The 26,500-nt window shown below is 44.5% G+C and overlaps 2 protein-coding genes across 5 annotated transcripts in view; one reads left to right on the top strand and one right to left on the bottom strand.

Moving 5' to 3' along the window:
* The window catches only part of LOC106610377 (calcium uptake protein 3, mitochondrial), a 74,696-nt gene extending 65,344 nt beyond the window's left edge, over window positions 1–9,352 (bottom strand). For all 4 annotated transcript variants that reach the window (XM_045722925.1, XM_045722926.1, XM_045722927.1 and 1 more), the window contains exons 1-4: window positions 9,072–9,352; window positions 4,788–4,935; window positions 3,825–3,856; window positions 2,366–2,444 (exon numbers count right to left, since the gene is read on the bottom strand). In XM_045722925.1, the coding sequence (XP_045578881.1) occupies window positions 2,366–2,444; window positions 3,825–3,856; window positions 4,788–4,935; window positions 9,072–9,338 (526 nt within the window). In that variant the 5' untranslated portion in view covers window positions 9,339–9,352. The remainder of the gene's footprint in view (window positions 1–2,365; window positions 2,445–3,824; window positions 3,857–4,787; window positions 4,936–9,071) is intronic.
* A 2,099-nt stretch (window positions 9,353–11,451) lies between these two features.
* Window positions 11,452–15,144, top strand: LOC106602193 (fibroblast growth factor 20). Its single transcript, XM_014194689.2, has 3 exons — window positions 11,452–12,456; window positions 12,973–13,076; window positions 13,968–15,144. Exons 1-3 carry the CDS (start codon window positions 12,180–12,182, stop codon window positions 14,211–14,213), a joined length of 627 nt encoding a protein of 208 aa, XP_014050164.1. The 5' UTR covers window positions 11,452–12,179; the 3' UTR covers window positions 14,214–15,144.
* The last annotated feature ends 11,356 nt before the right edge of the window (window positions 15,145–26,500 follow it).

The following is a 26,500-nucleotide window of genomic DNA, read 5'->3' as shown; positions in this document are numbered from 1 at the left end:
AGCTATGACTGGACTGTAGCTATAACAGTACTGTAGCTATGACTGGACTGTAGCTATAACAGGACTGTAGCTATAACAGGACTGTAGCTATGACAGGACTGTAGCTATGACTGGACTGTAGCTATAACAGTACTGTAGCTATGACAGGACTGTAGCTATGACAGGACTGTAGCTATGACAGGACTGTAGCTATGACAGGACTGTAGATATAACAGGACTGTAGCTATGACAGGACTGTAGCTATGACGGGACTGTAGCTATAACAGGACTGTAGCTATGACAGGACTGTAGCTATAACAGGACTGTAGCTATGACAGGACTGTAGCTATGACAGGACTGTAGATATAACAGGACTGTAGCTATAACAGGACTGTAGCTATAACAGGACTGTAGATATAACAGGACTGTAGCTATGACTGGACTGTAGCTATAACAGGACTGTAGCTATGACTGGTCTGTAGCTATAACAGGACTGTAGCTATGACTGGACTGTAGCTATAACAGGACTGTAGCTATAACAGGACTGTAGCTATAACAGGACTGTAGCTATGACTGGACTGTAGCTATAACAGGACTGTAGCTATAACAGGACTGTAGCTATAACAGGACTGTAGCTATGACTGGACTGTAGCTATAACAGGACTGTAGCTATAACAGGACTGTAGCTATAACAGGACTGTAGCTATGACTGGACTGTAGCTATGACTGGACTGTAGATATAACAGGACTGTAGCTATGACTGGACTGTAGCTATAACAGGACTATAGCTATAACAGGACTGTAGCTATGACTGGTCTGTAGCTATAACAGGACTGTAGCTATGACTGGACTGTAGCTATGACAGGACTGTAGCTATAACAGGACTGTAGCTATAACAGGACTGTAGCTATGACAGGACTGTAGCTATGACAGGACTGTAGCTATGACTGGACTGTAGCTATAACAGGACTGTAGCTATGACTGGACTGTAGCTATGACTGGACTGTAGCTATAACAGGACTGTAGCTATGACTGGTCTGTAGCTATAACAGGACTGTAGCTATAACAGGACTGTAGCTATGACAGGACTGTAGATATAACAGGACTGTAGGTATGACTGGACTGTAGCTATGACAGGACTGTAGATATAACAGGACTGTAGCTATGACAGGACTGTAGATATAACAGGACTGTAGCTATGACAGGACTGTAGATATAACAGGACTGTAGCTATGACTGGACTGTAGCTATGACAGGACTGTAGCTATAACAGGACTGTAGCTATGACTGGACTGTAGCTATGACTGGACTGTAGCTATAACAGGACTGTAGCTATGACAGGACTGTAGCTATAACAGGACTGTAGCTATGACAGGACTGTAGATATAACAGGACTGTAGCTATGACTGGACTGTAGCTATGACAGGACTGTAGATATAACAGGACTGTAGCTATAACAGGACTGTAGCTATGACAGGACTGTAGCTATGACTGGACTGTAGCTATGACTGGACTGTAGCTATAACAGGACTGTAGCTATGACTGGTCTGTAGCTATAACAGGACTGTAGCTATAACAGGACTGTAGCTATAACAGGACTGTAGCTATGACAGGACTGTAGCTATAACAGGACTGTAGCTATGACAGGACTGTAGATATAACAGGACTGTAGCTATGACTGGACTGTAGCTATGACAGGACTGTAGATATAACAGGACTGTAGCTATAACAGGACTGTAGCTATAACAGGACTGTAGCTATAACAGCACTGTAGCTATAACAGGACTGTAGCTATGACTGGACTGTAGCTATGACTGGACTGTAGCTATAACAGGACTGTAGCTATGACTGGACTGTAGCTATAACAGGACTGTAGATATAACAGGACTGTAGCTATGACAGGACTGTAGCTATAACAGCACTGTAGCTATAACAGGACTGTAGCTATGACAGGACTGTAGATATAACAGGACTGTAGCTATGACAGGACTGTAGCTATGACAGGACTGTAGCTATAACAGGACTGTAGCTATGACAGGACTGTAGATATAACAGGACTGTAGCTATGACTGGACTGTACATGACTTTCCATGAGTTTAACTATATCAAAGTGCTTACTCTCTCAGATAACATGCTAATCAGTGTGTGTGTGTGTGTGTGTGTGTGTGTGTGTGTGTGTGTGAGTGCCTGCGTGTGCGTGTGTGAGTGCCTGCGTGTGCGTGTGTGTGTGTGAACGTGCGTGTGTATGTTTGAACTAGCTCAAGGTGCCTTTGCCATGAGGAATTGTGTGTGAAGTCAGTCACACACACACACACACACACACACACACACACACACACACACACAATCCATTACGAGGTACACAGAACGTTCATTTAGTCCCTACCTCGTTCCCGTAGGTTCCGGAACAGTTTGGACGTTCCCTGCCACACCGCTGGAGTGTCTACCAAGATCTTCTCCAGTTCCTGATGTCAACAGAGACAACGCTATGAGTCTCCACAGACACACAACCACTCCATGTCCAAAATCACACCCTTTTCCCTACATAGTCTACTACTAGTCACCAAAGCCCTATGGGCCCTGTTCAAAAGTAGTGCACTATTTATTTTACTTGGCAAGTAAGTTAAGAACAAATTCTTCTTTTCAATGACAGCCTAGGAACAGTGGGTTAACTACCTTGTTCAGGGGCAGGACGACAGATTTGGACCTAGTCAGCGCGGGAATTTGATCTTGCAATCTTTCAGTTACAAGTCCAATGCTCTAACCACTAGGCTACCCTGCCACCCTAAATAGGAAATAGGGTATATAGGGAAGAGGGAATAGGGTGTCATTTGGGATGCAAACCATGAGAAGTGTCACTGTCTGACTAGAACATACAAACATGCTATGCTGTTGCTGCATGTTAGGAACAGATGTGGGATCTTCATTTGATCACCCTGTCGCAGGAGAACTTCCACACTGAGATTTCAGATATGATTTTCCCTTACGAAAAATGTATCAATCACAACAAAATTGACCATTAATTATAATCCACATAATAATTCACATTTCCTGTTGCTGCTGAATTATTTTCCTGCTGCAGCAAACTGGTTCAAATTAAGATCCTACGTCTGCAGTAGCTTGTATACGATAACATGCTTCCAAGTCAATTACTGCTGCAATACTATGGCAGTGGGGAGGCAGGTAGCCTAGAGGTTAAGAGCGTTGGGCCAGTAACCGAAAGGTCGCTGGTTTGAATCCCCGAGCCAACTAGGTGAAAATGTGCCCTTCAGCAAGGCACTAAACTGTAATTGCTCCTGTAAGTCACTCTGGATAAGAGAGTATGCTGAATGACTAAAGTGTGAATAGGGAAGATGGCTGTACTGTATACAACTAGCCCTGTCTAAAACATTCTATATAAATATGTTTTAAATATAGAGTTTATCATCACTAGCCCTGCCTAAAACATTCTATATAAATATGTTTTAAATATAGAGTTTATCATCACTAGCCCTGCCTAAAACATTCTATATAAATATGTTTTAAATATAGAGTTTATCATCACTAGCCCTGCCTAAAACATTCTATATAAATATGTTTTAAATATAGAGTTTATCATCACTAGCCCTGCCTAAAACATTCTATATAAATATGTTTTAAATATAGAGTTTATCATCACTAGCCCTGCCTAAAACATTCTATATAAATATGTTTTAAATATACAGTTTATCATCACTAGCCCTGCCTAAAACATTCTATATAAATATGTTTTAAATATAGAGTTTATCATACATTACATGTATAGGTAGGTACAGGAGTTTTATAGCATAGCTCTTCATCAACAAAAATACGAACTGTTCTCAGACCTGTTTAGTGAGGGACATCCACGGCTTCTTGTCTGGAGGAAAGAGAGAGACAGAGAGAGAGAGAGAGAGAGAGAGAGAGAGAGAGAGAGAGAGAGAGAGAGAGAGCATAACGGAGTGTGTGTGGGCTGGATCAGATAACATCAGTATGAGGGGTTCCACAGTCATAATAACACATCCATACACTGTCACCATAGACCTATTACAAGGCCATAAAGTGCCCTCTGCTTAGCTTTGTACTGTAGCACTGTGTCTGTCTGGGGCAATGTTCTAGTAAAAGTGCCGATTTGTTTTGGTCTTTATAAAGGGGTGGTCTAATTCAACCTCAAAGGAAACATTAGGTGGCCTATGACACACACACACACACACACACACACACACACACACACACACACACACACACACACACACACACACACACACACACACACACACACACACACACACACACTTTAAAAGCCCCATCTATCCCATTTTCAGTCGGGAGTCTGGTCCGTGTGCTGTGTGACAGGGGGAATTCTCCTCAGACTAAACAGTGTTACACACGCCCGTATCTTCTGAGGTCCACCGGCTATGAGCTATCTGTTAAGAAACCTCCCAAAACAGAGGCATTACACTGGCAGAGGGAGAAAAACAAACCATGGGCCATTCCCACTGAAACCCTCACTGGGCAGTGAGCACCTTCTCTTTGTCTCATAGCAACCAGAGCTATGTAGCGCCACCGAGTCGGGCTAGCTGGCTTATACAGGGAGTTAGTGGTGGTGTGTGTGTGTGTGTGTGTGTGTGTGTGTGTGTGTGTGTGTGTGTGTGTGTGTGTGTGTGTGTGTGTGTGTGTGTGTGTGTGTGTGTGTGTGTGTGTGTCAGAGTAGTACATGTTAATGACAGTGAACTTTTGGAGCCAAAATGGAGGGCCAGTTTCCCAAAATAGCATCATAAATATGGTAACTGTGTCCTAGCAGTACATACTCCGGGGCTCGCTCATGGTGACGGACTCGATGAAGTTCTGCGGGGTCATGTAAAGCTGTCCCTCATATTCCACTGAGCTGAACAGACGGAAGCGCTCCTCGTGGGACGACATGTACACGTCCCCTTCCTCAAAGTCAAACGGCCGCGCCTGGCAACACACAAACAGACAAACAAACTGGTTGGTTTTGCTTATGGACAATTTTCAATGCAATGCACTGTGGACTTGAGCATTTTGAAACCGTACTGTAATATCTTTCTGCCTGGGCCTAAGGGTGAAGAAATAAAAACGAGCCTTTCTTTCTCAGCGATTCTCTCTCTCTCTCTTCCTGTCTCTCGCTCCCTCCTTTATCAGAGCTGTGCTAGAGAAATCAAATATCACCCTCCACCTGGCAAGCAGCCCTCCAATCAATACTCTAGCCAGTAGCCAGAAGCAAACAGCTTCCACTAGAAAGACAATACTGACACTACTCCTCTCACTGTCTCTCGAAGATGCCAGCTAAACTTTCTTTACTACACTATCCCTCTTTCTTTCTCTCCGGCACCCTCTCTCCTCTCCATCCTTCTATCATCACTGTAATAGAGAAATCAAATATCACAATCCGCCTGTCAAGACCACGCAATCCTACAAGCAACGGGCTACTAGCGAGAAAGTCTCAACAACAGCCTCGCTGTTGAACAGAACCGTAGATCTTCTAGAGAGACAACACTGCTCACACACCGTCTTCTTGAAGATGCCAGCTGAACCACTGCCGTGTTCTTGCTTTGAATGAATTCTTAGCGCCATCTTTATTTGGGTCTCTCTGTCTATAATTAGATCCACCTCTGGTTCCTTCACACAAAGCATTGAGGGAAAGACAGCTTGCCTGATTAAAATACACCAAAGTGCCACTGCGCAAAGAAAAAGAAATGGCTTCTTGGGTTGTAATTAGAAATGGGTATAAATAACGAACTAACTCTGCTGTGCCTGACGGGAGGAAACGAAGAACAGAGGTTTTCTACTTTCCGCTGGAGCCCAATTTGCATACAGATTCATTCATAAAGCTTTCATGAGGAGTTTGTGTTAAGGGATTTTTTTTCTTCTCCAAAGGCATTAATTGAATGGAGAGAAATGGAAGGAAATTTCCCCACAGAAGGGAGGGCTGTCACTTACTGGTTGTAAAGCCCTGGCCATAGAGATTTTTATTTTTTTTGTTATCTATTTTGGTTAGGCCAGGGTGTTACATGGGTGGGCGTTCTATGTTTATTTTTCTATGTTGGTTTGTTTCTTTGGTTGGCCGTGTGTGGCTCCCAATCAGGAACAGCTGTAGTTCGTTGTTGCTGATTGGGAGTCATACATAGGCAGCCTGTTTTTCCTTTGGGGTTTGTGGGTGAATGTTTTCTGTTTAGAGTTTATCCTGACAGGACTGTTTGGCTGTCGGATTTTGTTTATTTTTGTAAAGTGTTGTCTTTTTGCATTAAATTTCAAAGATGAAAACACATCCTCCGCTGCACCTTGGTCTCATTCTGACAACGGCCGTTACAGAATCACCCACCAAAAAACGGACCAAGCAGCGGAGGAAGGAGAAGCACCAGGAGAGGAGCTATCGGGAGTCGTGGACATGGGAGGAATTACTGGACGGTAAAGGACCATGGGCTCAAGCTGGGGAGTATCGCCGCCCGCAGTGGGAGATCGAGGCAGCGATAGCTGAGAGGCGCTGGTATGAGGCAAGGGAGCGCAACAGGCACGAGAGGCAGCCCCCCCAAAAAAATGTTTGGGGGGCACACGGGGAGTGTGGCAGAGTCAGGTTGGAGACCTGAGCCAACTCCCCGTGCTTACAGAAGGCAGCGCAGTACTGGTCAGGCACCGTGTTATGCGTTAAAGCGCACGGTGTCCCCAGTACGCGTTGATAGCCCGGAGCGCTACATGCCAGCCCCCCGCAAGTGCCATGCGAGAGTGGGCATCGAGCCAGGTCGGAATGTTCCAGCTCAGCGCATCTGGTCTCCGGTGCGCTGTCTCGGTCCAGGCTATCCTGCACCGGCGCTGCGCACTGTGTCTCCGGGGCGCTGGGAGGGCTCAGTTCGGCCTATGCCTGCGCTCCGCCCGTGCCGGAAAAAAGTGGGCATTCAGCCTGGAGTTTGGGTGGCAAGCCTACGCACCAGAACTCCAGTGCTCCCCCACAGCCCGGTTTATCCTGTGCCTCCTCCTCGGACCAGGCCTCCAGTGGGTCTCTCCAGCCTGGTTTATCCTGTGCCTCCTCCCAGGACCAGGCCTCCAGTGGGTCTCTCCAGCCTGGTCTATCCTGTGCCTGCACCCAGAGCCAGGCCTCCTGCATGTCTCCCCAGCCTGGTGAATCCTGGGCCAGAGCCGCCCGCCAGTCCGGAGCCGCCAGAGCCACCCGCCAGTCCTGGGAGGGCTCAGTTCGGCCTATGCCTGCGCTCCGCCCGTGCCGGGCAAAAGTGGGCATTCAGCCTGGAGTTTGAGTGGCAAGCCTACGCACCAGAACTCCAGTGCTCCCCCACAGCCCGGTTTATCCTGTGCCTCCTCCCAGGACCAGGCCTCCAGGGGGTCTCTCCAGCCTGGTCTATCCTGTGCCTCCTCCCAGGACCAGGCCTCCTGTGGGTCTCCCCAGCCTGGTGAGTCCTGTGCCTGCACCCAGAGCCAGGCCTCCTGCATGTCTCCCCAGCCTGGTGAATCCTGGGCCAGAGCCGCCCGCCAGTCCGGAGCCGCCAGAGCCGCCCGCCAGTCCAGAGCCGCCCGCCAGTCCAGAGCCGCCAGAGTAGCCCGCCAGCCCGGAGCAGCGGGGTCCACGTCCCGCACCAGAGCCGCCGCCGTAGGAGGGCCCACCCAGACCCTCACCTTCAGAGTCAGGTTTTGCGGCCGGAGTCCGCACCTTTGGGGGGGGGGTACTGTAACGCCCTGGCCATAGAGAGTTTTTTTTTTTTGTTATCTATTTTGGTTAGGCCAGGGTGTTACATGGGTGGGCGTTTTATGTTTATTTTTCTATGTTGGTTTGTTTCTTTGGTTGGCCGTGTGTGGCTCCCAATCAGGAACAGCTGTAGTTTGTTGTTGCTGATTGGGAGTCATACATAGGCAGCCTGTTTTTCCTTTGGGGTTTGTGGGTGAATGTTTTCTGTTTAGAGTTTATCCTGACAGGACTGTTTGGCTGTCGGATTTTGTTTATTTTTGTAAAGTGTTCTCTTTTTGCATTAAATTTCAAAGATGAAAACACATCCTCCGCTGCACCTTGGTCTCATTCTGACAATGGCCGTTACACTGGTTTGACTTCAGGGATTTTGGATGGCCCTCTAACTCTGATTAATGCTCTGGCTTTGTACAAATAACTTAATTCAATACTACTTAATATTTCTGATAAATGAAAAAATACGTCCATCGTTCCAACCAGTCCATCACACTGCGGCATGCATTCCTAGCAGTAAATGTCAAAGTCTCCAATGGGACTTTAATATTTACCCCAACAGTGCCTTGTCAAGCAGAATTAGGCCTACACACAAATCAGTCAAACTCATATGTCTGTAACCTACACGCATGTTTAAGTAATCAAATAAAAGTTAAGAGAATTCAATCAAAAGCTCTTAGAACTGCAATAGAAAATGGTGTTTTGTAAAAAAATATCCTAACAAAGTCATCCAGACCGTGAGAACCAAAATATGACGTCCTCCCACAAGTGGGGATGATTTGAAATACTTGGTTGTTTACATGTACTTTCCATTACCAATTAAGTTGGTCATGTTATAAGAAATAACGAGCATATGTTGATAATAAAATTACAATAAGAAATCCAATTGTATTATTTTGTTAGGAAGCGTAAGAACAGTCGTTGGCATTGAAGCCTGCTCTGCCGTAACTACGTCAAAGGGACGCGCGTCATTTCAGCACCGTCTCGAGCGGAGAGCGCCCTTCCTTCTTCAGTGTGCCTCCATATCATCTCTGGAAATAGTGGGCCTACTGTTTCCGTTGTACAGTAGAGAAATGACACAATTTATCCGCTCAGGGAAAAATGGAACTGGTAGCCTACTAGGCTAGTCATGAGTCTGTGGTTTCCAAACAACATTTCAAAAGAAGAACATATTACTAAAACAGATTGAAATAGGCGCTGCGCTTCTCGAATTCTCAGATCACGCTCACCCACTTAGGCTATAACACATCCATGACAGAATGCCTTCGACAGCGAGTTTGTATTCTGTCAACACACGAATACTTTTCGGGGACAAGAGTACTCGCTGCGTGGCATTTTTTCATAGACTATCTTGTCATAGCACATAGTGTAAAATAGAATCCTGTACCTTTTGCTGTGCTTCTACAGCGGAAAGGACAGGGAGCAGGTCGCGGCCACTGAAGTTATATCCCATCCTCTTCCTGCATCTTTGACTGTACGTGTCGTTGTAAAAATAGAATGCCACCGCTCCCCCGGTTGCGAGACACACCCCAACAGCGAGGCATCTCTGTGTCCTACCTCCGGTAGTCGTCTGAGCGCCGAGGAGCTCGTTTCTCGGAGCGGACCAGACGTTTAACCTGTTTACGATTGAAGCCAGTCGGCGAAAAGCGGCCATTGTTGTTGCTATGATGAGAGTACTGAAGGGTAAACGTATTCTCACTCCTCGCGAGATGTGGATCATATTCTCACTCCGATTCACCGGAGTTTGGGATGCTGCGGCTCTGATCGAAGTTCGGCTTTGAACCAGCCACCAAAACAGATGGATTTGATGCTCCAATGGGTTTGGGACAGGTGCTTATTTCTGAACCTTGGTGAATTATATACATAGTTGGGTTACTATTCTAATTAGAAGCCAATATTTTTACATTCAGGAGAATCAGGACCCATGCACATTTTGACAAACCCTATGCACACGAATGACAAGAGACTGCAAATAAAACATAATGTAGACTAGTAATACGTCGTTTCTCTGTTGGCTATTATATGGTCCCGAGTGTTGGGGCAATGTTTTAAGAAAAGTTGTATTTATACCAAAAAATATCTTTATTGCAAATCATGATCATGTTGTTTCATCATGATGTTACACAATAACTTCTTACAGATGGATCAAGTCAGTTTCGAAGTAAGACAGCTATAAAGAGTACAAAGACTGCTGCATTTGACTTACTACATAGGCTATACCCTAATGCTTTATATATCAACGTTAAGCCGATGGGTTCTTCAAGTTCCCTTTGATGCCTGCAACCACCTGGTCATGCAAAGGCCTGTGTGGTTTTCTCCCCACTCCCATTTACAATATATATATATATATATATAAACAGATCAAACAACACTGCATTTACTCTGCACGGAGCTCCACAATGTGCAGTGGGAAGATCTTTCAATGTGACCCTGGAAACAATTCATCTAATGCCAATGTCATCAGGAAATGTGGCATGTAATTGACGTCTTCATTGTGGCTCATCGATCCGCGCGCGCATATTGATTGATCGCTTCTGCGCCGTGCGCATCGATTTTGTTTCAAGGTATTTTGGGAGAAATCATAAATACTAATGAGCCCTGGGAACCCAACAGGGAGAGAAAGGTCCCCGGAGAGAGATGGTGATGAATCACCTATGTGTGGAAATGGTCACTAGGTCATTTGCAACCAGTCGATTCCCAGGCCCAGGCAGATGCATTGCATGCGCTGCTGCCCTGTACCCTATCAGTTAGACTCAGGTCACTGGCTGCCTCCCCTGTACCCTATTCTCCCATGCCAGAATCAATTCAATGCAATACATGTTAGGGCATAGGCCTATACACTGGAGACTATCTGTAAATGTAGGATCGCTAATATGGGCAAAGTGGCTTGAACTATTTGATGCGCTGGTAGGCCACCATATTGTCCCATGCTCCAAATCAATCGAATACAATAGTCTACATAGGGATAGTGTTTTTCATTGTATACACAACAGGCTATTTGTAAACGTTTATAATATTGGCAAAGTGGCTTGAACTATTGGTTTGTTTTTCTGGGGGAACTCTCGGTGACGGTGTCAGGTAACCTAGGCCTATCTGGGTATTTTGAAGCTCTAGGTTCAAACAGGTTTCTACCTCCAAGTTCCCCCTGACTGTTGTTGGTCCCCTTACAAGATCTCTCAACTTTGATCGCTCTGGTCTTTGATTCCTATCCTCTTTAAGACCACAATTAAGAAGAGCGTGTTCAAAGAGGCCAGGAGATCAGTGGAAGATTGACAGTCAAGTGATGCAGTTTGCACAGATGTGCGGCGGGTTCTGTTTCTAAACACGCCGCGGAACAGCCGCTGGATTACATAAAACAAGCGCGGCAATAAATCAACACCTGTGCGCGAAAATGACGCACAAGAAGGGGAAGTTTTTCTCTCACCCCCAGCAGCAAATGACTGCACCTGAGTCACTCGAGCCGTAGGGTTATAAAGCGCTTAGGATGATAGTAATGATCTACTATATGAACACGTGCGCGCACGCACCCATACACACACACAATAGAAACACAAACACACACCCCCTTAACACACACTGCCGCAGGGAATCTATTTGTGGAGAACATAACAATCCTGACAGTCAGTACAGTTGTCAACTCAAAGCACCGCCCCGCATCCCCTAGTCTTGTTCTGTTCTCCCCTCCCTCCCATCCATTGCCTCTCCACCTGCCATACGTCTTCGACACACACGCCCCCCCACACACACACACACCTATTCACTGGCTGCACTCGCCTAGTGCACCAAACCACTTGGAGCCAGCCAGGGAAGCCGTAGTGTTCTGTACGTAGGCGACTGCGCATTCCCCTGCGACACCATAGAGAAAACCTCCTTGATTCACACGGCGTTTTATTAAAGGATCAACTCTCATTGACTTCTCTCTCACTTGTTCTCCTTTCTAATCGCTTACAGTACTTTTCATAATCCATCTATGGGATGATGACAATCGGCGATGCAGATGAAACTGAACATCAAAGGTGTGAGGACGGTCAAGGATCAAGGAGTTATGTTTCAAAAAGAAATCTATAAAGCGTCTCATTAGCATACGGCAAGAGGGAATTTACATACGGAATATATTTAAAGTGGCGCTCCTCTCACGCTCGCACTGTTCATTTGCAGAACGCAGTGAGCAAGAGCTGAGCACTCTCCCGGCAACCGCATCAACGACTGCGAGGGGTGGAAAACCCGGACGAACAAACAGAGCAAAGGGGAGTAGCCCGAGGTCGAGAGAGGAGAGCATGTGCTGAACTGAGGATAAACGGATAATATGCGGATGTAAATAAAACGCGCACTTGCAAGAGAGAGAAAAAACGCATTTGGTGACTGCGCAAAAACACACATTCACTCTGGAGGATTCCTCTTTCAGGAGCACAGCACGTTAACTTTTCTACCCGGTTCAAGGCGGCTGGTTGTGAAGCGTGCGGGGCGGTTGTTTCTGGTTTCAATCGTTTTTGTGATGGGGGCAGTGGGCGAGGTGGGTACATTTTCCTTGCACGGCCTGGATAGCTTCGGACACGGATCGCATTTTGTCCTGACGCCCGCTGGGGACATCCCCGGACTGATGAGCGAGCACCTGGTGTCGGCCGAGAGGTTGTCGCGGAGCACGCCGTCGGATCTGACGCATCTGAAGGGGATTCTACGGAGGAGGCAGCTGTACTGCAGGACCGGGTTCCACCTCGAGATACTGCCCGATGGCACAGTGCAAGGCACCAGGAAAGACCATAGCAGATTTGGTAAAGCATCAGAAAATATTTCGGCGCAATAATGCAGTTATTATACAGTTATGGCAGTAGTATACGGTTTATAATGATCATTGTTATTCTTAGTATTCTGAATATGATTCTGAATAGACTAATTATATTTATATTATGAATATTATAATGTTATGATTATGGACACATATACCTATTGCATCCTGTCTAATCTATAATGTGTGCATGTGTTTTTGTACCATAGTTACTATTTCAGACACCCCATAATATGTTCGCACATATTGCAACACAATTCATTTCCTCAAGGGAGATTAGATTGGCAGAATTTCTTTACCTTTCCTAACTGACCTTCTTATCAGCAAGATAGCAAATAATGCCTACTGATAACAGCTTCCATGATAGACATAAGAGTATGAATTCAGTATTAAGCATTGAATAATATATCCCTCAATGACTGGCTGAACTCATGCCCTTGTGACTTGTGATATCATAATATGTGATGTTAATCTAATGTTGTCCTGCTGGTTTGATTTGCAGGTATTTTGGAGTTCATCAGCTTGGCTGTGGGGATGGTGAGCATCCGTGGGGTGGACAGTGGATTATACCTGGGCATGAACAGCAAGGGAGACCTCTACGGCTCTGTAAGTATTTACATTAGTAAATAGCCTACATGCTGCCTACATATACCCTTCATACTGCCTTCATATACTCTTCATAGTGCCTAATGCATACCTACTGAATACATACACCCTTTATACTGCCTGCATATACCCTTCATACTGCCTTCATATACTCTTCATACTGCCTAATGCATACCTACTGAATACATACACCCTTTATACTGCCTACATATACCCTTCATACTGCCTGCACACTGCCTTCATACTGCCTAATGCATACCTACTGAATACATATACCCTTCATACTGCCTGCATACTGCCTACATATACCCTTCATATGGTCTACATATACCCTTCATACTGCCTGCATACTGCCTACATATACCCTTCATACTGCCTACTGCATACCTACTGCCTACATATACCCTTCATACTGCCTACATAAAGTCTACATAGACTGATATACTGTAGGCTACATATGATGTGTCTTGTATTCAGTGCTACTTCTCCATTCTCCTGGGCATCTCTGTGTAGGAGGTGATAACAGAGGTTACTATTCAGCATCAACTGAAAGAGAGAATTCCTCTGCCTCCTCTATTGTCCTGTTAATCTGGGAGCGTGATTAGACATGACCAACCAGCAGGGGGCACACATTTTGTTCTGCAAGGAAGTGTGTATTTGTGTGTGAGCATTGACACTGAGATGACACTGCTCTGTTGTGTAACATTTCACTAATCAACTCTCTCTTTTCTCTCCTCTCCCTCCCGCTCTCTCTCTCTCTCTCCTCTCCCTCTCTCTCTCTCTCTCTCTCTCTCTCTCTCTCTCTCTCTCTCTCTCTCTCTCTCTCTCTCTCTCTCTCTCTCTCTGTCTCTCTCTCTCTCTGTCTCTGTCTCTCTCTCTCTCTCTCTCTAGGAGAAGCTGACAGCCGAGTGCGTCTTCCGGGAGCAGTTTGAGGAGAACTGGTACAACACGTACTCATCCAACCTCTACAGACACGGTGACCGGGGAGCGCACTACTTCGTGGCGCTCAACAAGGACGGCACGTCCAGGGACGGCGCCCGCTCCCGGCGACACCAGCGCTTCACCCACTTCCTGCCCAGGCCCGTAGATCCCGACCGTGTACCCGAACTCTACAGAGAGGTCCTGGGCCACAGCTGAGACCCGGTGGGAGTGTGTTGGTCCCTGCGGCGCTACACACCCAGCACACTGCACCGTGACTCTCAGTACTCTCCTATGAAGGGTCTGCATATCGTCAGTCTCCCTATGGCTTCCTATGGAAACAAAATGGAGGAAAGGTCGCTTGGGGGCTGTGGGGTGGATAGCAAATATGTGTGAAGCCAGGCCTTGCGGTCCCCGAAAATGGGTCAAGGCCGGTGCAGCCCCAGGAGAAAGGAGTACAGGTGTTTAATAGGGGCTTTTTGGCCAAAAGAGAGGCTGGCCTGGTGGCCATCTTTGTTTTGAGCATCGTGTTGGAAGGTGAAGGGATCACTTCCAGAGCTGCTGATGTCATCTTTCCGGATGGTTCTTCTTCACCACCCCCCCGAGTGGCTTCTGAGATTCTGATTGGTCAATCTGACTGTAGTGAAATGGGAGTAGGAGAAGAAGAGCGGATGGTCCTCCAGCGGAGTGTAGACTTTGTGTACTTCTGTGGTACCCCAAGGTGGACTGTTTTGACGAAACACTCTAGAAGACTTGTGAAGGAATTCTGTTCTGAACCTTTCGTGACTGCATTCTATTCACTGACACGAGCATGGACGAGAGAAAAAAGACTTACAAAATAACCTTAGCCTGTTTCAGTTTTTTTTATTTATGCATTTTTCTGGGACATATATTTATTTTATATATTTATTTATTTTGAGAATATATTTTTTACAGGTATACATAAGATATTAAAAATAAAGCCATCAGAGATTTATTTTGTGCCACTGTGTAAAATACTGCATTTGACATGTCCTTTCAATCTGACTGAAGAAAGTATTTTCCTAGGAGTTTTTATTTAGACAGTGGTTTGTGTAAGGCCGCGTTGTCGCTAGTCCCGAGCTTGTCGTCATCGGGGGCGTCCATGTTTCTCTTATGTCATCAGAAAGAGCCAGAGTTCCACTGGGTTCCAGTGGGGAATAAACCTGTTAACACTTCAGATACACTGGTCTGTCTTCTTCATACAAATACAATAACATACAGCAATACTGAAACATGGTTTAATTACAATTATAAACTGGGTGGTTCGAGCCCTGAATGCTGATTGGCTGACAGCCGTGCTATATCAGACCATATACCATGAGTATGACAAAACATTTATTTTTACTGCTCTAATTACATTGGTAACCAGTTTATAATAGCAATAAGGCACCTCAGGGGTTTGTGATATATGGCCAATATACCACGGCTAAGGGCTGTGTCCAGGCACTCCGCTTTGCGTCGTGCCTAAGAACATCCCTTAGCCGTGGTATATTGGCCATATAACACACCTCCTCGGCCCTTATTGCTTAATTAGATTATGTCAAAAGTGTCATTTAAAATATATGTCACTTAAGATGACATTTTAAATATATATAGGCAATGTATAAACGTTTATATATTGCATGTTTTAGACTGGAAAAACAAGTGACTATTACCTATTGGTTATTGAGAGGTTATTAAGTTATCACATGCTGTCTGAGTTAATTTTAGCGGTGATGTCTCAGAGATGTTAAAATGACATACATGAAAAGTATACTGTTACAGTGATGTTTTAAAATCTCTGAGATAATTCACACCCCGCTCCTCTCTGTCCTCAACCCTGTACTGTCTCTATGTCTATTTCATTCCCTTGGGTCTAGAATCATTTGTCTTTGAGGGTGACACCTGCTCTGAACGATCCATTCACCTCCAATACAAACAATACGACCTCAAAGCCACTTCCCTATCCAGCAGCTCTCTCATGTGGTAGCTCTGACCGCCATCCTAGAGACATGTGAGACAGACACAGACAGTCTCAAATGGCATCCTAGTCCCGATCTAGTGCACTTCTTTTGACTAGAACTCTGGGGAATAGTGTGCCACTTGAGATTCAGCTTGTACACATGTGGACTGTTCAAAACGAGTGCACTATACAGGGAATAGGGTGCCATTTGGGACGTTTCTACTTCTGCATGGTGGGGCACTGCACTGTGCCACAGTAAACACCTATCCCTCCTGGAATGAAGGGAGGAACGCGGGAGCGGGACGGAGGGAAAGAAAACGGCACTGTGCCACAGTAGACACCTATCCCTCCTGGAATGAAGGGAGGAACGCGGGAGCGGGACGGAGGGAAAGAAAACGGCACTGTGCCACAGTAAACACCTATCCCTCCTGGAATGAAGGGAGGAACGCGGGAGCGGGACGGAGGGAAAGAAAACGGCACTGTGCCACAGTAAACACCTATCCCTCCTGGAATGAAGGGAGGAACGCGGGAGCGGGACGGAGGGAAAGAAAAACATTAAGTCATCCAGATAGACAGTCCCCCTCCCTCCTTCCTTCCTATGAGAGACACTGACTGGCAGCGCAGGGCACTGTGTTTCAGTCCTTCTAGTTATGGTGCGGCGGATCCTCTTCCTGATTCAACCTCCTGGGCGTGGGTGTGTGTGCGTGAGTGAGTGAGTGTGTGTGTGTGTGTGTTGGCCCCGTGTCAGCTCCGTTTGGCTTCGTTCAAGAGCATGCAGCAGCCACATTGATACAATGTGACTTGTCAAAGGACACGGGTTCAGGGTGTGTTGAACGCACCTTTTCCAAAATAATCCCACCTTGATAGGGGTGTAGTGTTTGAGAACGGAGAGGGGATGGTGTCTGAGTACCAGCATTGAGATGAGAGAGAGGGGGCTATGACTTAAAGCCATCCCAAAACAGGTGGGGTTGTGAGTGGGGAACAAAAAGTTGTGTATGTCAGTCACGGTTGTGTTCTCTGTGTAGACAGGCCTTTGAAGATATGTTTTAGGGGGGAGAAAGAGAAATGTGAGTGTAAGGTACAGTATTTGATGTACCTGTGTGTGTGTATGGGTGTGTGTGTGTGTGTGTGTGTGTCTATGTGTGTGTGTGTGTAGCCACCTATGTGTGATCTCTGAATGTCTGTGATGCTGAGCCAGGGGTTCTCCTGACTGGGAGCCTTTGACTGCTGCTGCTGTGTGTGTGTGTGTGTGTGTGTGTGTGTGTGTGTGTGTGTGTGGTTCTCCCTCTGTCTGTCTGTCTGTCTGTCTGTCTGTCTGTCTGTCTGTCTGTCTGTCTGTCTGTCTGTCTGTCTGTCTGTCTGTCTGTCTGTCTGTCTGTCTGTCTGTCTGTCTGTCTGTCTGTCTGTCTGTCTGTCTGTCTGTCTGTCTGTCTGTCTGTCTGTCTGTCTGTCCTCTAAGTGGGGTTTTCCCTTCCCTGAAGAAAGAATCACACCTCTCGACAACCAACCCGCCAGAGGATCTGAGAGAAGAGTGAACTAGAGTCCATATCTGTGTTACCTGTACGGTCTAGGTTGTTCTCTAGAAGAGAAGAGTGAACTAGAGTCCATATCTGTGTTACCTGTACGGTCTAGGTTGTTCTCTAGAAGAGAGGAGTGAACTAGAGTCCATATCTGTGTTACCTGTACGGTCTAGGTTGTTCTCTAGAAGAGAGGAGTGAACTAGAGTCCATATCTGTGTTACCTGTACGGTCTAGGTTGTTCTCTAGAAGAGAGGAGTGAACTAGAGTCCATATCTGTGTTACCTGTACGGTCTAGGTTGTTCTCTAGAAGAGAGGAGTGAACTAGAGTCCATATCTGTGTTATCTGTACGGTCTAGGTTGTTCTCTAGAAGAGAGGAGTGAACTAGAGTCCATATCTGTGTTACCTGTACGGTCTAGGTTGTTCTCTAGAAGAGAGGAGTGAACTAGAGTCCATATCTGTGTTACCTGTACGGTCTAGGTTGTTCTCTAGAAGAGAAGAGTGAACTAGAGTCCATATCTGTGTTACCTGTACGGTCTAGGTTGTTCTCTAGAAGAGAGGAGTGAACTACAGTCCATATCTGTGTTACCTGTACGGTCTAGGTTGTTCTCTAGAAGTGGTGCAGCTCTGAGTGACTTTCACAGCAACACTGAGACATGTCCTTAAAGGAAACACAAAGCATTCTCCAAGGGTTTTGGTGAATGTGTTTGTCTGTGCAGTGTGTGTGTGTGTGTGTGTGTGTGTGTGTGTGTGTGTGTGTGTGTGTGTGTGTGTGTAGCTTGCACGCTTGGGTGCAGATGGAATGAAAGCGAGAGACAGAGAGAAACATCAGAGCCTGCCATGTCATGATGTTCAAGTTGGAATAGATAAATCCCCATATTCCATTGCATGATTGTGTGTGTGTGTGTGTGTGTTGTTCTTACCAGGCAGGTGTGGAAGTCAGTGATCTCTCCCTCCATATCTGCAGCTAAAGCAGACCGCACAGGTGTTCCTCCTGCACTCGTCAAAGCATGTACACACACACACACACACACACACACACACACACACACACACACACACACACACACACACACACACACACACACACACACACACACACACACACACACACACACACACACACACACACACACACACACACTCCTCTGATCTCCACTGTCTTGGTCTGCTCTACAGATGGTAGTGGGGCAGGTTGATACCAAAACACTAAAACTTCAAGGTGTCCGACATATTCGGAGTTTAAACACACTCCAGAATCACCTCTGCCCTAAACAGAATCCAATGAGAGAGAAGGACCTATCAAATACTAAACCTACATAGTACATCTCTGCCTCTGTCATTACTGCTGAAAAGCAGTATGTTCATAACTACAACATGGAGTACTGAGGCAATGTCAAGTAGCTGCATAATGACTGTTGTTACCCTCAAACCATAATATAATTATATACAACCACAAATTAGACCTTGGGATGGGGAAAAACACCAAAGCCTGCGTCTCTAATGGCATCCTATTCCCTAGTTTTGACAAGGGCCCAATAGGGCTTTGGTTAAAAGTAGTGCACTATAAAGGGAATAGGGAGCCATTTTGGGATGCTGCCAAGGTGAAGACCAGGACCAATGAGGTAAATGACGGGTGAATTCAGGTACACAGGATCACAACACACTGTCAAACCAACAGAGGAAATAGGGGGAAACCCAAATCAAGTGGAATAATCACGTAGGCCAACTATTTCCCATCGCTATGTGGATGTTGAAAGTGAGTTTTTCCGGTGACTTCTCAAGTCCAAGGTTTCCTACCACACACCTGCGTGGTCACGCTTCCGTAACAAGAGAAAGAAAGGGATCAAATAAAGAAAAAAAGAGAGATACTGACAAAAGGATGAAGGTAAAACGATAGGAGAGAATACATTGGACATATGACCCTTCACTTCCTCATTAAGAAGTTAACATTAGGGTCGAACTTCTATTTGGCAGAGCTGATTTTACAGTCATTTAAAGGTTCCAGTCTTACCTTCCTAACTAACACAAGCTTCAGATAAACAGTTCCCTGGAACCAGGTGTTCTGAGCAGCCTCAGTGAACACACACACACACACACACACACACACACACACGCACGCACGCACGCACGCACGCACGCACGCACACACACACGCACACACACACACACACACACACACACACACACACACACACACACACACACACACACACACACACACACACACACACACACACACACACACACACACACACACACACACACACACACACGATAATAAGCGTTTGGCATATGCGATGCTTTCAAGATTACAAGAACAGTTGTTGCGTTGTGTTGCTCAGCATTAAAAACAGACATTTCTTCACACACCGGCAACTAAACCGACCCTTAACGTTCCTTTTATGTGTCTAAATAGAGAGATTAAGCAGAAGGAGGAGAAGCGATTGTCAAACCGTTCCCCAGAGGACTGTGCGTAAAGGGTGTGTGTGCGTGTGTGTGTGTATTTGTTTGTGTGCAGCCTCGTTGTAGAAACTAATTTGCATGGCTAATTGCGAACATGGGACCATGTCAATGCTATGGATTCTGTCCCGAAGGTTCTATTAAAATCTTAAAAGGAAGAGAGACATCCATGACCTTATCAGACAGAGAAGAGACAGCGGGAGAGACAGGGGATTGAGGAGGAGAGTCAGAGCTGGACAGAGGGAGGGAGAGAGGAAGAGATACATTGAGAGCGAGACATTGACAGAGAGAGACAACGACAGAGAGAGACAGAGAGAGAGAGAGAGAGAGCAGTACATTCACAAGGCTCAATATTACTGCGTGCCAGCCCTGTAAAATCTACTTTCATCCTCATCTCACTGCCCAATCATTTCTAGTCGTTTGCACTTAAATCAGTATGATAATTTTACTATCGTTGACCTCCTAACTTCACCTAATATCTAATTCCAACAACTCCCTTATCTTCAATCCCCCAACAACATAAAGACACAAAACAGCAGCCTTCAGCAGTAATAATATGCACAGTGAAATATTAAACAGCCGAGCTGTGATGCGATTATACAACAAACATTCATGAATACTGCTAGTAATACTACTAGCCCCAGGCCTATGGGAAAGACAGTGGGGGTTTCCCTAGCCATATAGGGAGGATAGGAAGGTACACTCTCCTTCCTTTATAACACCCCCCCCCCCCTTCTAACTCCCAGGCTATACGGTGGAAGTAATTAAAGCAAGTGAGGGTAAATTGAACTCCTCTCTCACCCACCCCATCTCCCCACCTCGTCGATACATCACTCACCAAGCACTATTGATCCCAGTGAAGACTTCCCTCTGCGGGAAGAGTAGAGCAGGGCTGCTCCCGCCTCCGTCCACGATTCCTCTCTGTGTGGTGTGTGTATGGAGTGCATGCGCGTGTGTGTTTTTGTGTGCATATATGAGTGTGCGTGTATTATACGTATGTGTGTGTCCAAGATACCATCGTGTGTGGCCAATAGCACATCCATTTCAGCTGGATCTTCACAAAGTCATTTTGAACGGTCCGCCACCCCTCCTCAACCCCCTCTCTCCTCTCCCTGCCTAAAGCTCTATCCATCTTGTAACATGGGTAATGATTTTAACTAAACAAGAATCTTTCAGCTCCCCAACCCTCTCAGATTAGTAGATCAATGAGGCTGGATGGTCATCATAAATTCACCCAGCGAGGGGACCAATCCTGCACAATAACTCCAGTAGAATAGAACCCATTTTAATGGAGCCATACGAAGCCTTCATAACCCCATTATAAGCCTCAACAAACTCTTTATAATGCCTTCATAGATGCTGCACAAATCAGTTGTAAGTAAATATGCTATATAGAGGATAGAAAAGGTTGACGACACATTTGGCAAAGCACCACATGTAAGGATCTGATGAGAGTATTTTGAATCGTTTATACAGTAGGTTCACTATTCCCTTAAAGGAAAGCACAGTCTGTGGTGAAATCCATTCATTTCTGGTCAATTTCAATGAGTTGTTGTATATATTCAATGGGTTGTTATCTATCTTCAATGGGTTGTTATCTATCTTCATTGGGTTGTTATCTATCTTCAATGGGTTGTTATCTATCTTCAATGGGTTGTTATCTATCTTCAATGGGTTGTTATCTACTGCTTTCATCTCTATCCCCATCTTCTTCCTATCTCTCTTTCTGTTCTCTTTCCTCTCCCTCCCTTTCTCCTTGTTTCAAACCTCACCTTTCTCATTCTCAAACTGTCTCTCTCCCCATCTACTCTCTATCTCTCAACCCCCACATTACTCCCTCTCTCCTCTTCCCTGTCTCCCTTTCTCTCCCCCATATCTTTCTTCTCTCCCCCCACCACTCACTTATAGGTGAAATCCCAATCCCACACTGACAGTATTCAGTTACTGTCACACATACTGACCTACCCTGTATACACATACTGACCTACCATGTACACACATACTGACCTACCCTGTATACACATACTGACCTACCCTGTATACACATACTGACCTACCATGTACACACATAGTGACCTACCATGTACACACATACTGACCTACCATGTACACACATACTGACCTACCCTGTATACACATACTGACCTAACATGTACACACATACTGACCTACCATGTACACACATACTGACCTACCATTTACACACAGTGACCTAACATGTACACACATAGTGACCTACCATGTACACACATACTGACCTACCATGTACACACAGTGACCTACCATGTACACACATAGTGACCTACCCTGTACACACATACTGACCTACCATGTACACACAGTGACCTACCATGTACACACATAGTGACCTACCATGTACACACATACTGACCTACCCTGTATACACATACTGACCTAACATGTACACACATACTGACCTACCATGTACACACATACTGACCTACCATTTACACACAGTGACCTAACATGTACACACATAGTGACCTACCATGTACACACATACTGACCTACCATGTACACACAGTGACCTACCATGTACACACATAGTGACCTACCCTGTACACACATACTGACCTACCATGTACACACAGTGACCTACCATGTACACACATAGTGACCTACCATGTACACACATAGTGACCTACCCTGTACACACATACTGACCTACCATGTACACACAGTGACCTACCATGTACACACATAGTGACCTACCCTGTACACACATACTGACCTACCCTGTACACACATACTGACCTACCATTTACACACAGTGACCTACCATGTACACACATAGTGACCTACCATGTACACACATAGTGACCTACCATGTACACACATACTGACCTACCATGTACACACATACTGACCTAACATGTACACACATACTGACCTACCCTGTATACACATACTGACCTACCATGTACACATAGTGACCTACCATGTACACACATAGTGACCTACCATGTACACACATACTGACCTACCATGTACACACATACTGACCTACCATGTACACACATAGTGACCTACCATGTACACACATAGTGACCTACCATGTACACACATACTGACCTACCATGTACACACAGTGACCTACCATGTACACACATACTGACCTACCATGTATACACATACTGACCTAACATGTACACACATACTGACCTACCATGTATAAACATAATGACCTAACATGTCTACACATGGTGACCTACCATGTACACACATACTGACCTACCATGTACACACAGTGACCTACCATGTACACACATACTGACCTACCGTGTACACACATACTGACCTACCATGTATACACATACTGACCTAACATGTACACACATACATAGTACCCGCAAAACACCAGTCTCAACGTCAACAGTGAAGTGGCAACTCAGGGACGTTGGCCTTCTAGGCAGAGTTCCTCTGTCTAGTGTCTGTGTTCTTTTTTATTGGCCAGTCTGAGATATGGCTTTTTCTTTGAAACTCTGTCTATAGAGTCGCCTCTTCACTGTTGACGTTGAGACTGATGTTTTGATGGTACTATTTAATGAAGCTGCCAGTTGAGGACTTGTGAGGTGTCTGTTTCTCAAACTAGACACTCTAATGTACTTGTCCTCTTGCTCAGTTGTGCACCGGGGCCTCCCACTCCTCTTTCTATTCTGGTTAGAGCCAGTTTGTGCTGTTCTGTGAAGGGAGTAGTACACAGCGTTGTATGAGATCTTCAGTTTCTTGGCAATTTCTTGCATGGAATAGCCTTCATTTCTCAGAACAAGAATAGACTGATGAGTTTCAGAAGAAAGTAATTGTTTCTGGCCATTTTGAGCCTGTAATCGAACCCACAAATGCTGATGCTCCAGATACTCAATTAGTCTAAAGAAGGACAGGTTTATTGCTTCTTTAGTCAGAACAACAGTTTTCAGCTGTGCTAACACCATTGCAAAAGGGTTTTCTAATGATCAATTAACCTTTTAAAATGATAAACTTGGATTAGCTAACACAACGTGCCATTGGAACACAGGAGTGATGGTTGCTGATAATGGGCCTCTGTACGCCTATGTAGATATTCCATTAAAAATCAGCTGTTTACAACACTAACAATGTCTACACTGTATTACTGATACAATTGTATGTTATTTTAATTGATAAAAATGATATTTTCTTTAAAAAACAAGGACATTTCTAAGTGACTCCAAACTTGTGAATGGTAGTGTATGTTACATTGCCAAAGCAAGTGAAATGGATAATAAACAATAGTGAAATAAACAATAAAACATTTACAGTAAACATTACACTAACAAAAGTTCCAAAAGAATGAAGACATTTAAAATGTCATTTTATGTATATATACAGTGTTGTAATGATATGCAAATTGCTAAAGTACAAAAGGGAAAATAAATAAATATAAATATAGGTTGTATTTACAATGGTGTTTGTTCTTCAATGGTTGCCCTTGTCTTGTGGCAACAGGTCACACATCTTGCTGCTGTGATGGCACATTGTGATATTTCACCCAATAGATATGGGAGTTTATCAAGCTCTCTCGCTCTCTCATAGCTAGCCCGCAGTTACCTCTCGCTCTTTCTCTCTAAGATCACAGCGATGGATATCAAACAGCCTGGACCCACCTGTCAGTGTGGGCAAGTCAGCAATTAAAGCTCCCGCAGCCAGACGTCAGATAAATCACCCAGACGAGGGGAGGAGGGACAGGGGGAGAGGGGAGCGGGCAAGCCCCGGCAAGCCCAGCCGGGAGAGGCCTATACTGGGGAAGGATGAGCACGGCCTGTCTCTCTCAGAGAGGGAAACACACGGATGACTGGTGGATTGTATTGAGTTGTATAGAGGAGTTGTATAGATGAGTTGTATAGATGAGTTGTATAGAGGAGTTGTATAGATGAGTTGTATAGATGAGATGTATAGATGAGATGTATAGATGAGATGTATAGATGAGATGTATAGATGAGTTGTATAGATGAGATGTATAGATGAGTTGTATAGATGAGTTGTATAAATGAGTTGTATAGATGAGTTGTATAGATGAGTTGTATAGATTAATGTATAGATGAGTTGTATAGATGAGTTGTATAGATGAGTTGTATAGATTAGTTGTATAGAAGAGTTGTATAGAGGAGTTGTATAAATGAGTTGTATAGATGAGTTGTATAAATGAGTTGTATAGATGAGTTGTATAGATGAGTTGTATAAATGAGTTGTATAAATGAGTTGTATAGATGAGTTGTATAAATGAGTTGTATAGAGGAGTTGTATAAATGAGTTGTATAGAGGAGTTGTATAGATGAGTTGTATAGATGAGTTGTATAAATGAGTTGTATAGATGAGTTGTATAGATGAGTTGTATAGATGAGTTGTATAGAAGAGTTGTATAGAAGAGTTGTATAGATGAGTGTATAGAGGAGTTGTATAGATGAGTTGTATAGAATAGTTGTATAGATGAGTTGTATAAATGAGTTGTATAGAGGAGTTGTATAGATGAGTTGTATAGATGAGTTGTATAAATGAGTTGTATAGAGGAGTTGTATAGATGAGTTGTATAGAGGAGTTGTATAAATGAGTTGTATAGATGAGTTGTATAGATGAGTTGTATAGAGGAGTTGTATAAATGAGTTGTATAGAGGAGTTGTTTAGATGAGTTGTATAAATGAGTTGTATAGAGGAGTTGTATAGATAAGTTGTATAAATGAGTTGTATAGATGAGTTGTATAGAGGAGTTGTATAGATGAGTTGTATAGAGGAGTTGTATAGATGAGTTGTATAAATGAGTTGTATAGATGAGTTGTATAGAGGAGTTGTATAGATAAGTTGTATAGAGGAGTTGTATAAATGAGTTGTATAGAGGAGTTGTATAGATGAGTTGTATAAATGAGTTGTATAGATGAGTTGTATAGAGGAGTTGTATAGATGAGTTGTATAGAGGAGTTGTTAAATGAGTTGTATAGAGGGGTTAGTTGTATAGATGAGTTGTATAGAGGAGTTGTATAGATGAGTTGTATAGATGAGTTGTATAGATGAGTTGTATAGAGGAGTTGTATAGATGAGTTGTATAGAGGAGTTGTATAAATTAGTTGTATAGAGGAGTTGTATAGATGAGTTGTATAAATGAGTTGTATAGATGAGTTGTATAGAGGAGTTGTATAGATGAGTTGTATAAATGAGTTGTATAGAGGAGTTGTATAGAGGAGTTGTATAGAGGAGGTTGTATAAATGAGTTGTATAGATTAGTTGTATAGAGGAGTTGTATAGATGAGTTGTATAGAGGAGTTGTATAAATTAGTTGTATAGAGGAGTTGTATAGATGAGTTGTATAGAGGAGTTGTATAGATGAGTTGTATAAATTAGTTGTATAGAGGAGTTGTATAGATGAGTTGTATAGAGGAGTTGTATAAATGAGTTGTATAGAGGAGTTGTATAGATGAGTTGTATAAATGAGTTGTATAGATGAGTTGTATAGAGGAGTTGTATAAATGAGTTGTATAGAGGAGTTGTATAGATGAGTTGTATAAATGAGTTGTATAGATGAGTTGTATAG

Source organism: Salmo salar, chromosome ssa08 (assembly GCF_905237065.1).
Source record: "Salmo salar chromosome ssa08, Ssal_v3.1, whole genome shotgun sequence".
Taxonomy (NCBI): Eukaryota; Metazoa; Chordata; class Actinopteri; order Salmoniformes; family Salmonidae; genus Salmo; species Salmo salar.
Note: the sequence above shows the minus strand (reverse complement) of the source record. Positions and strands in the feature narration are given on the sequence as shown.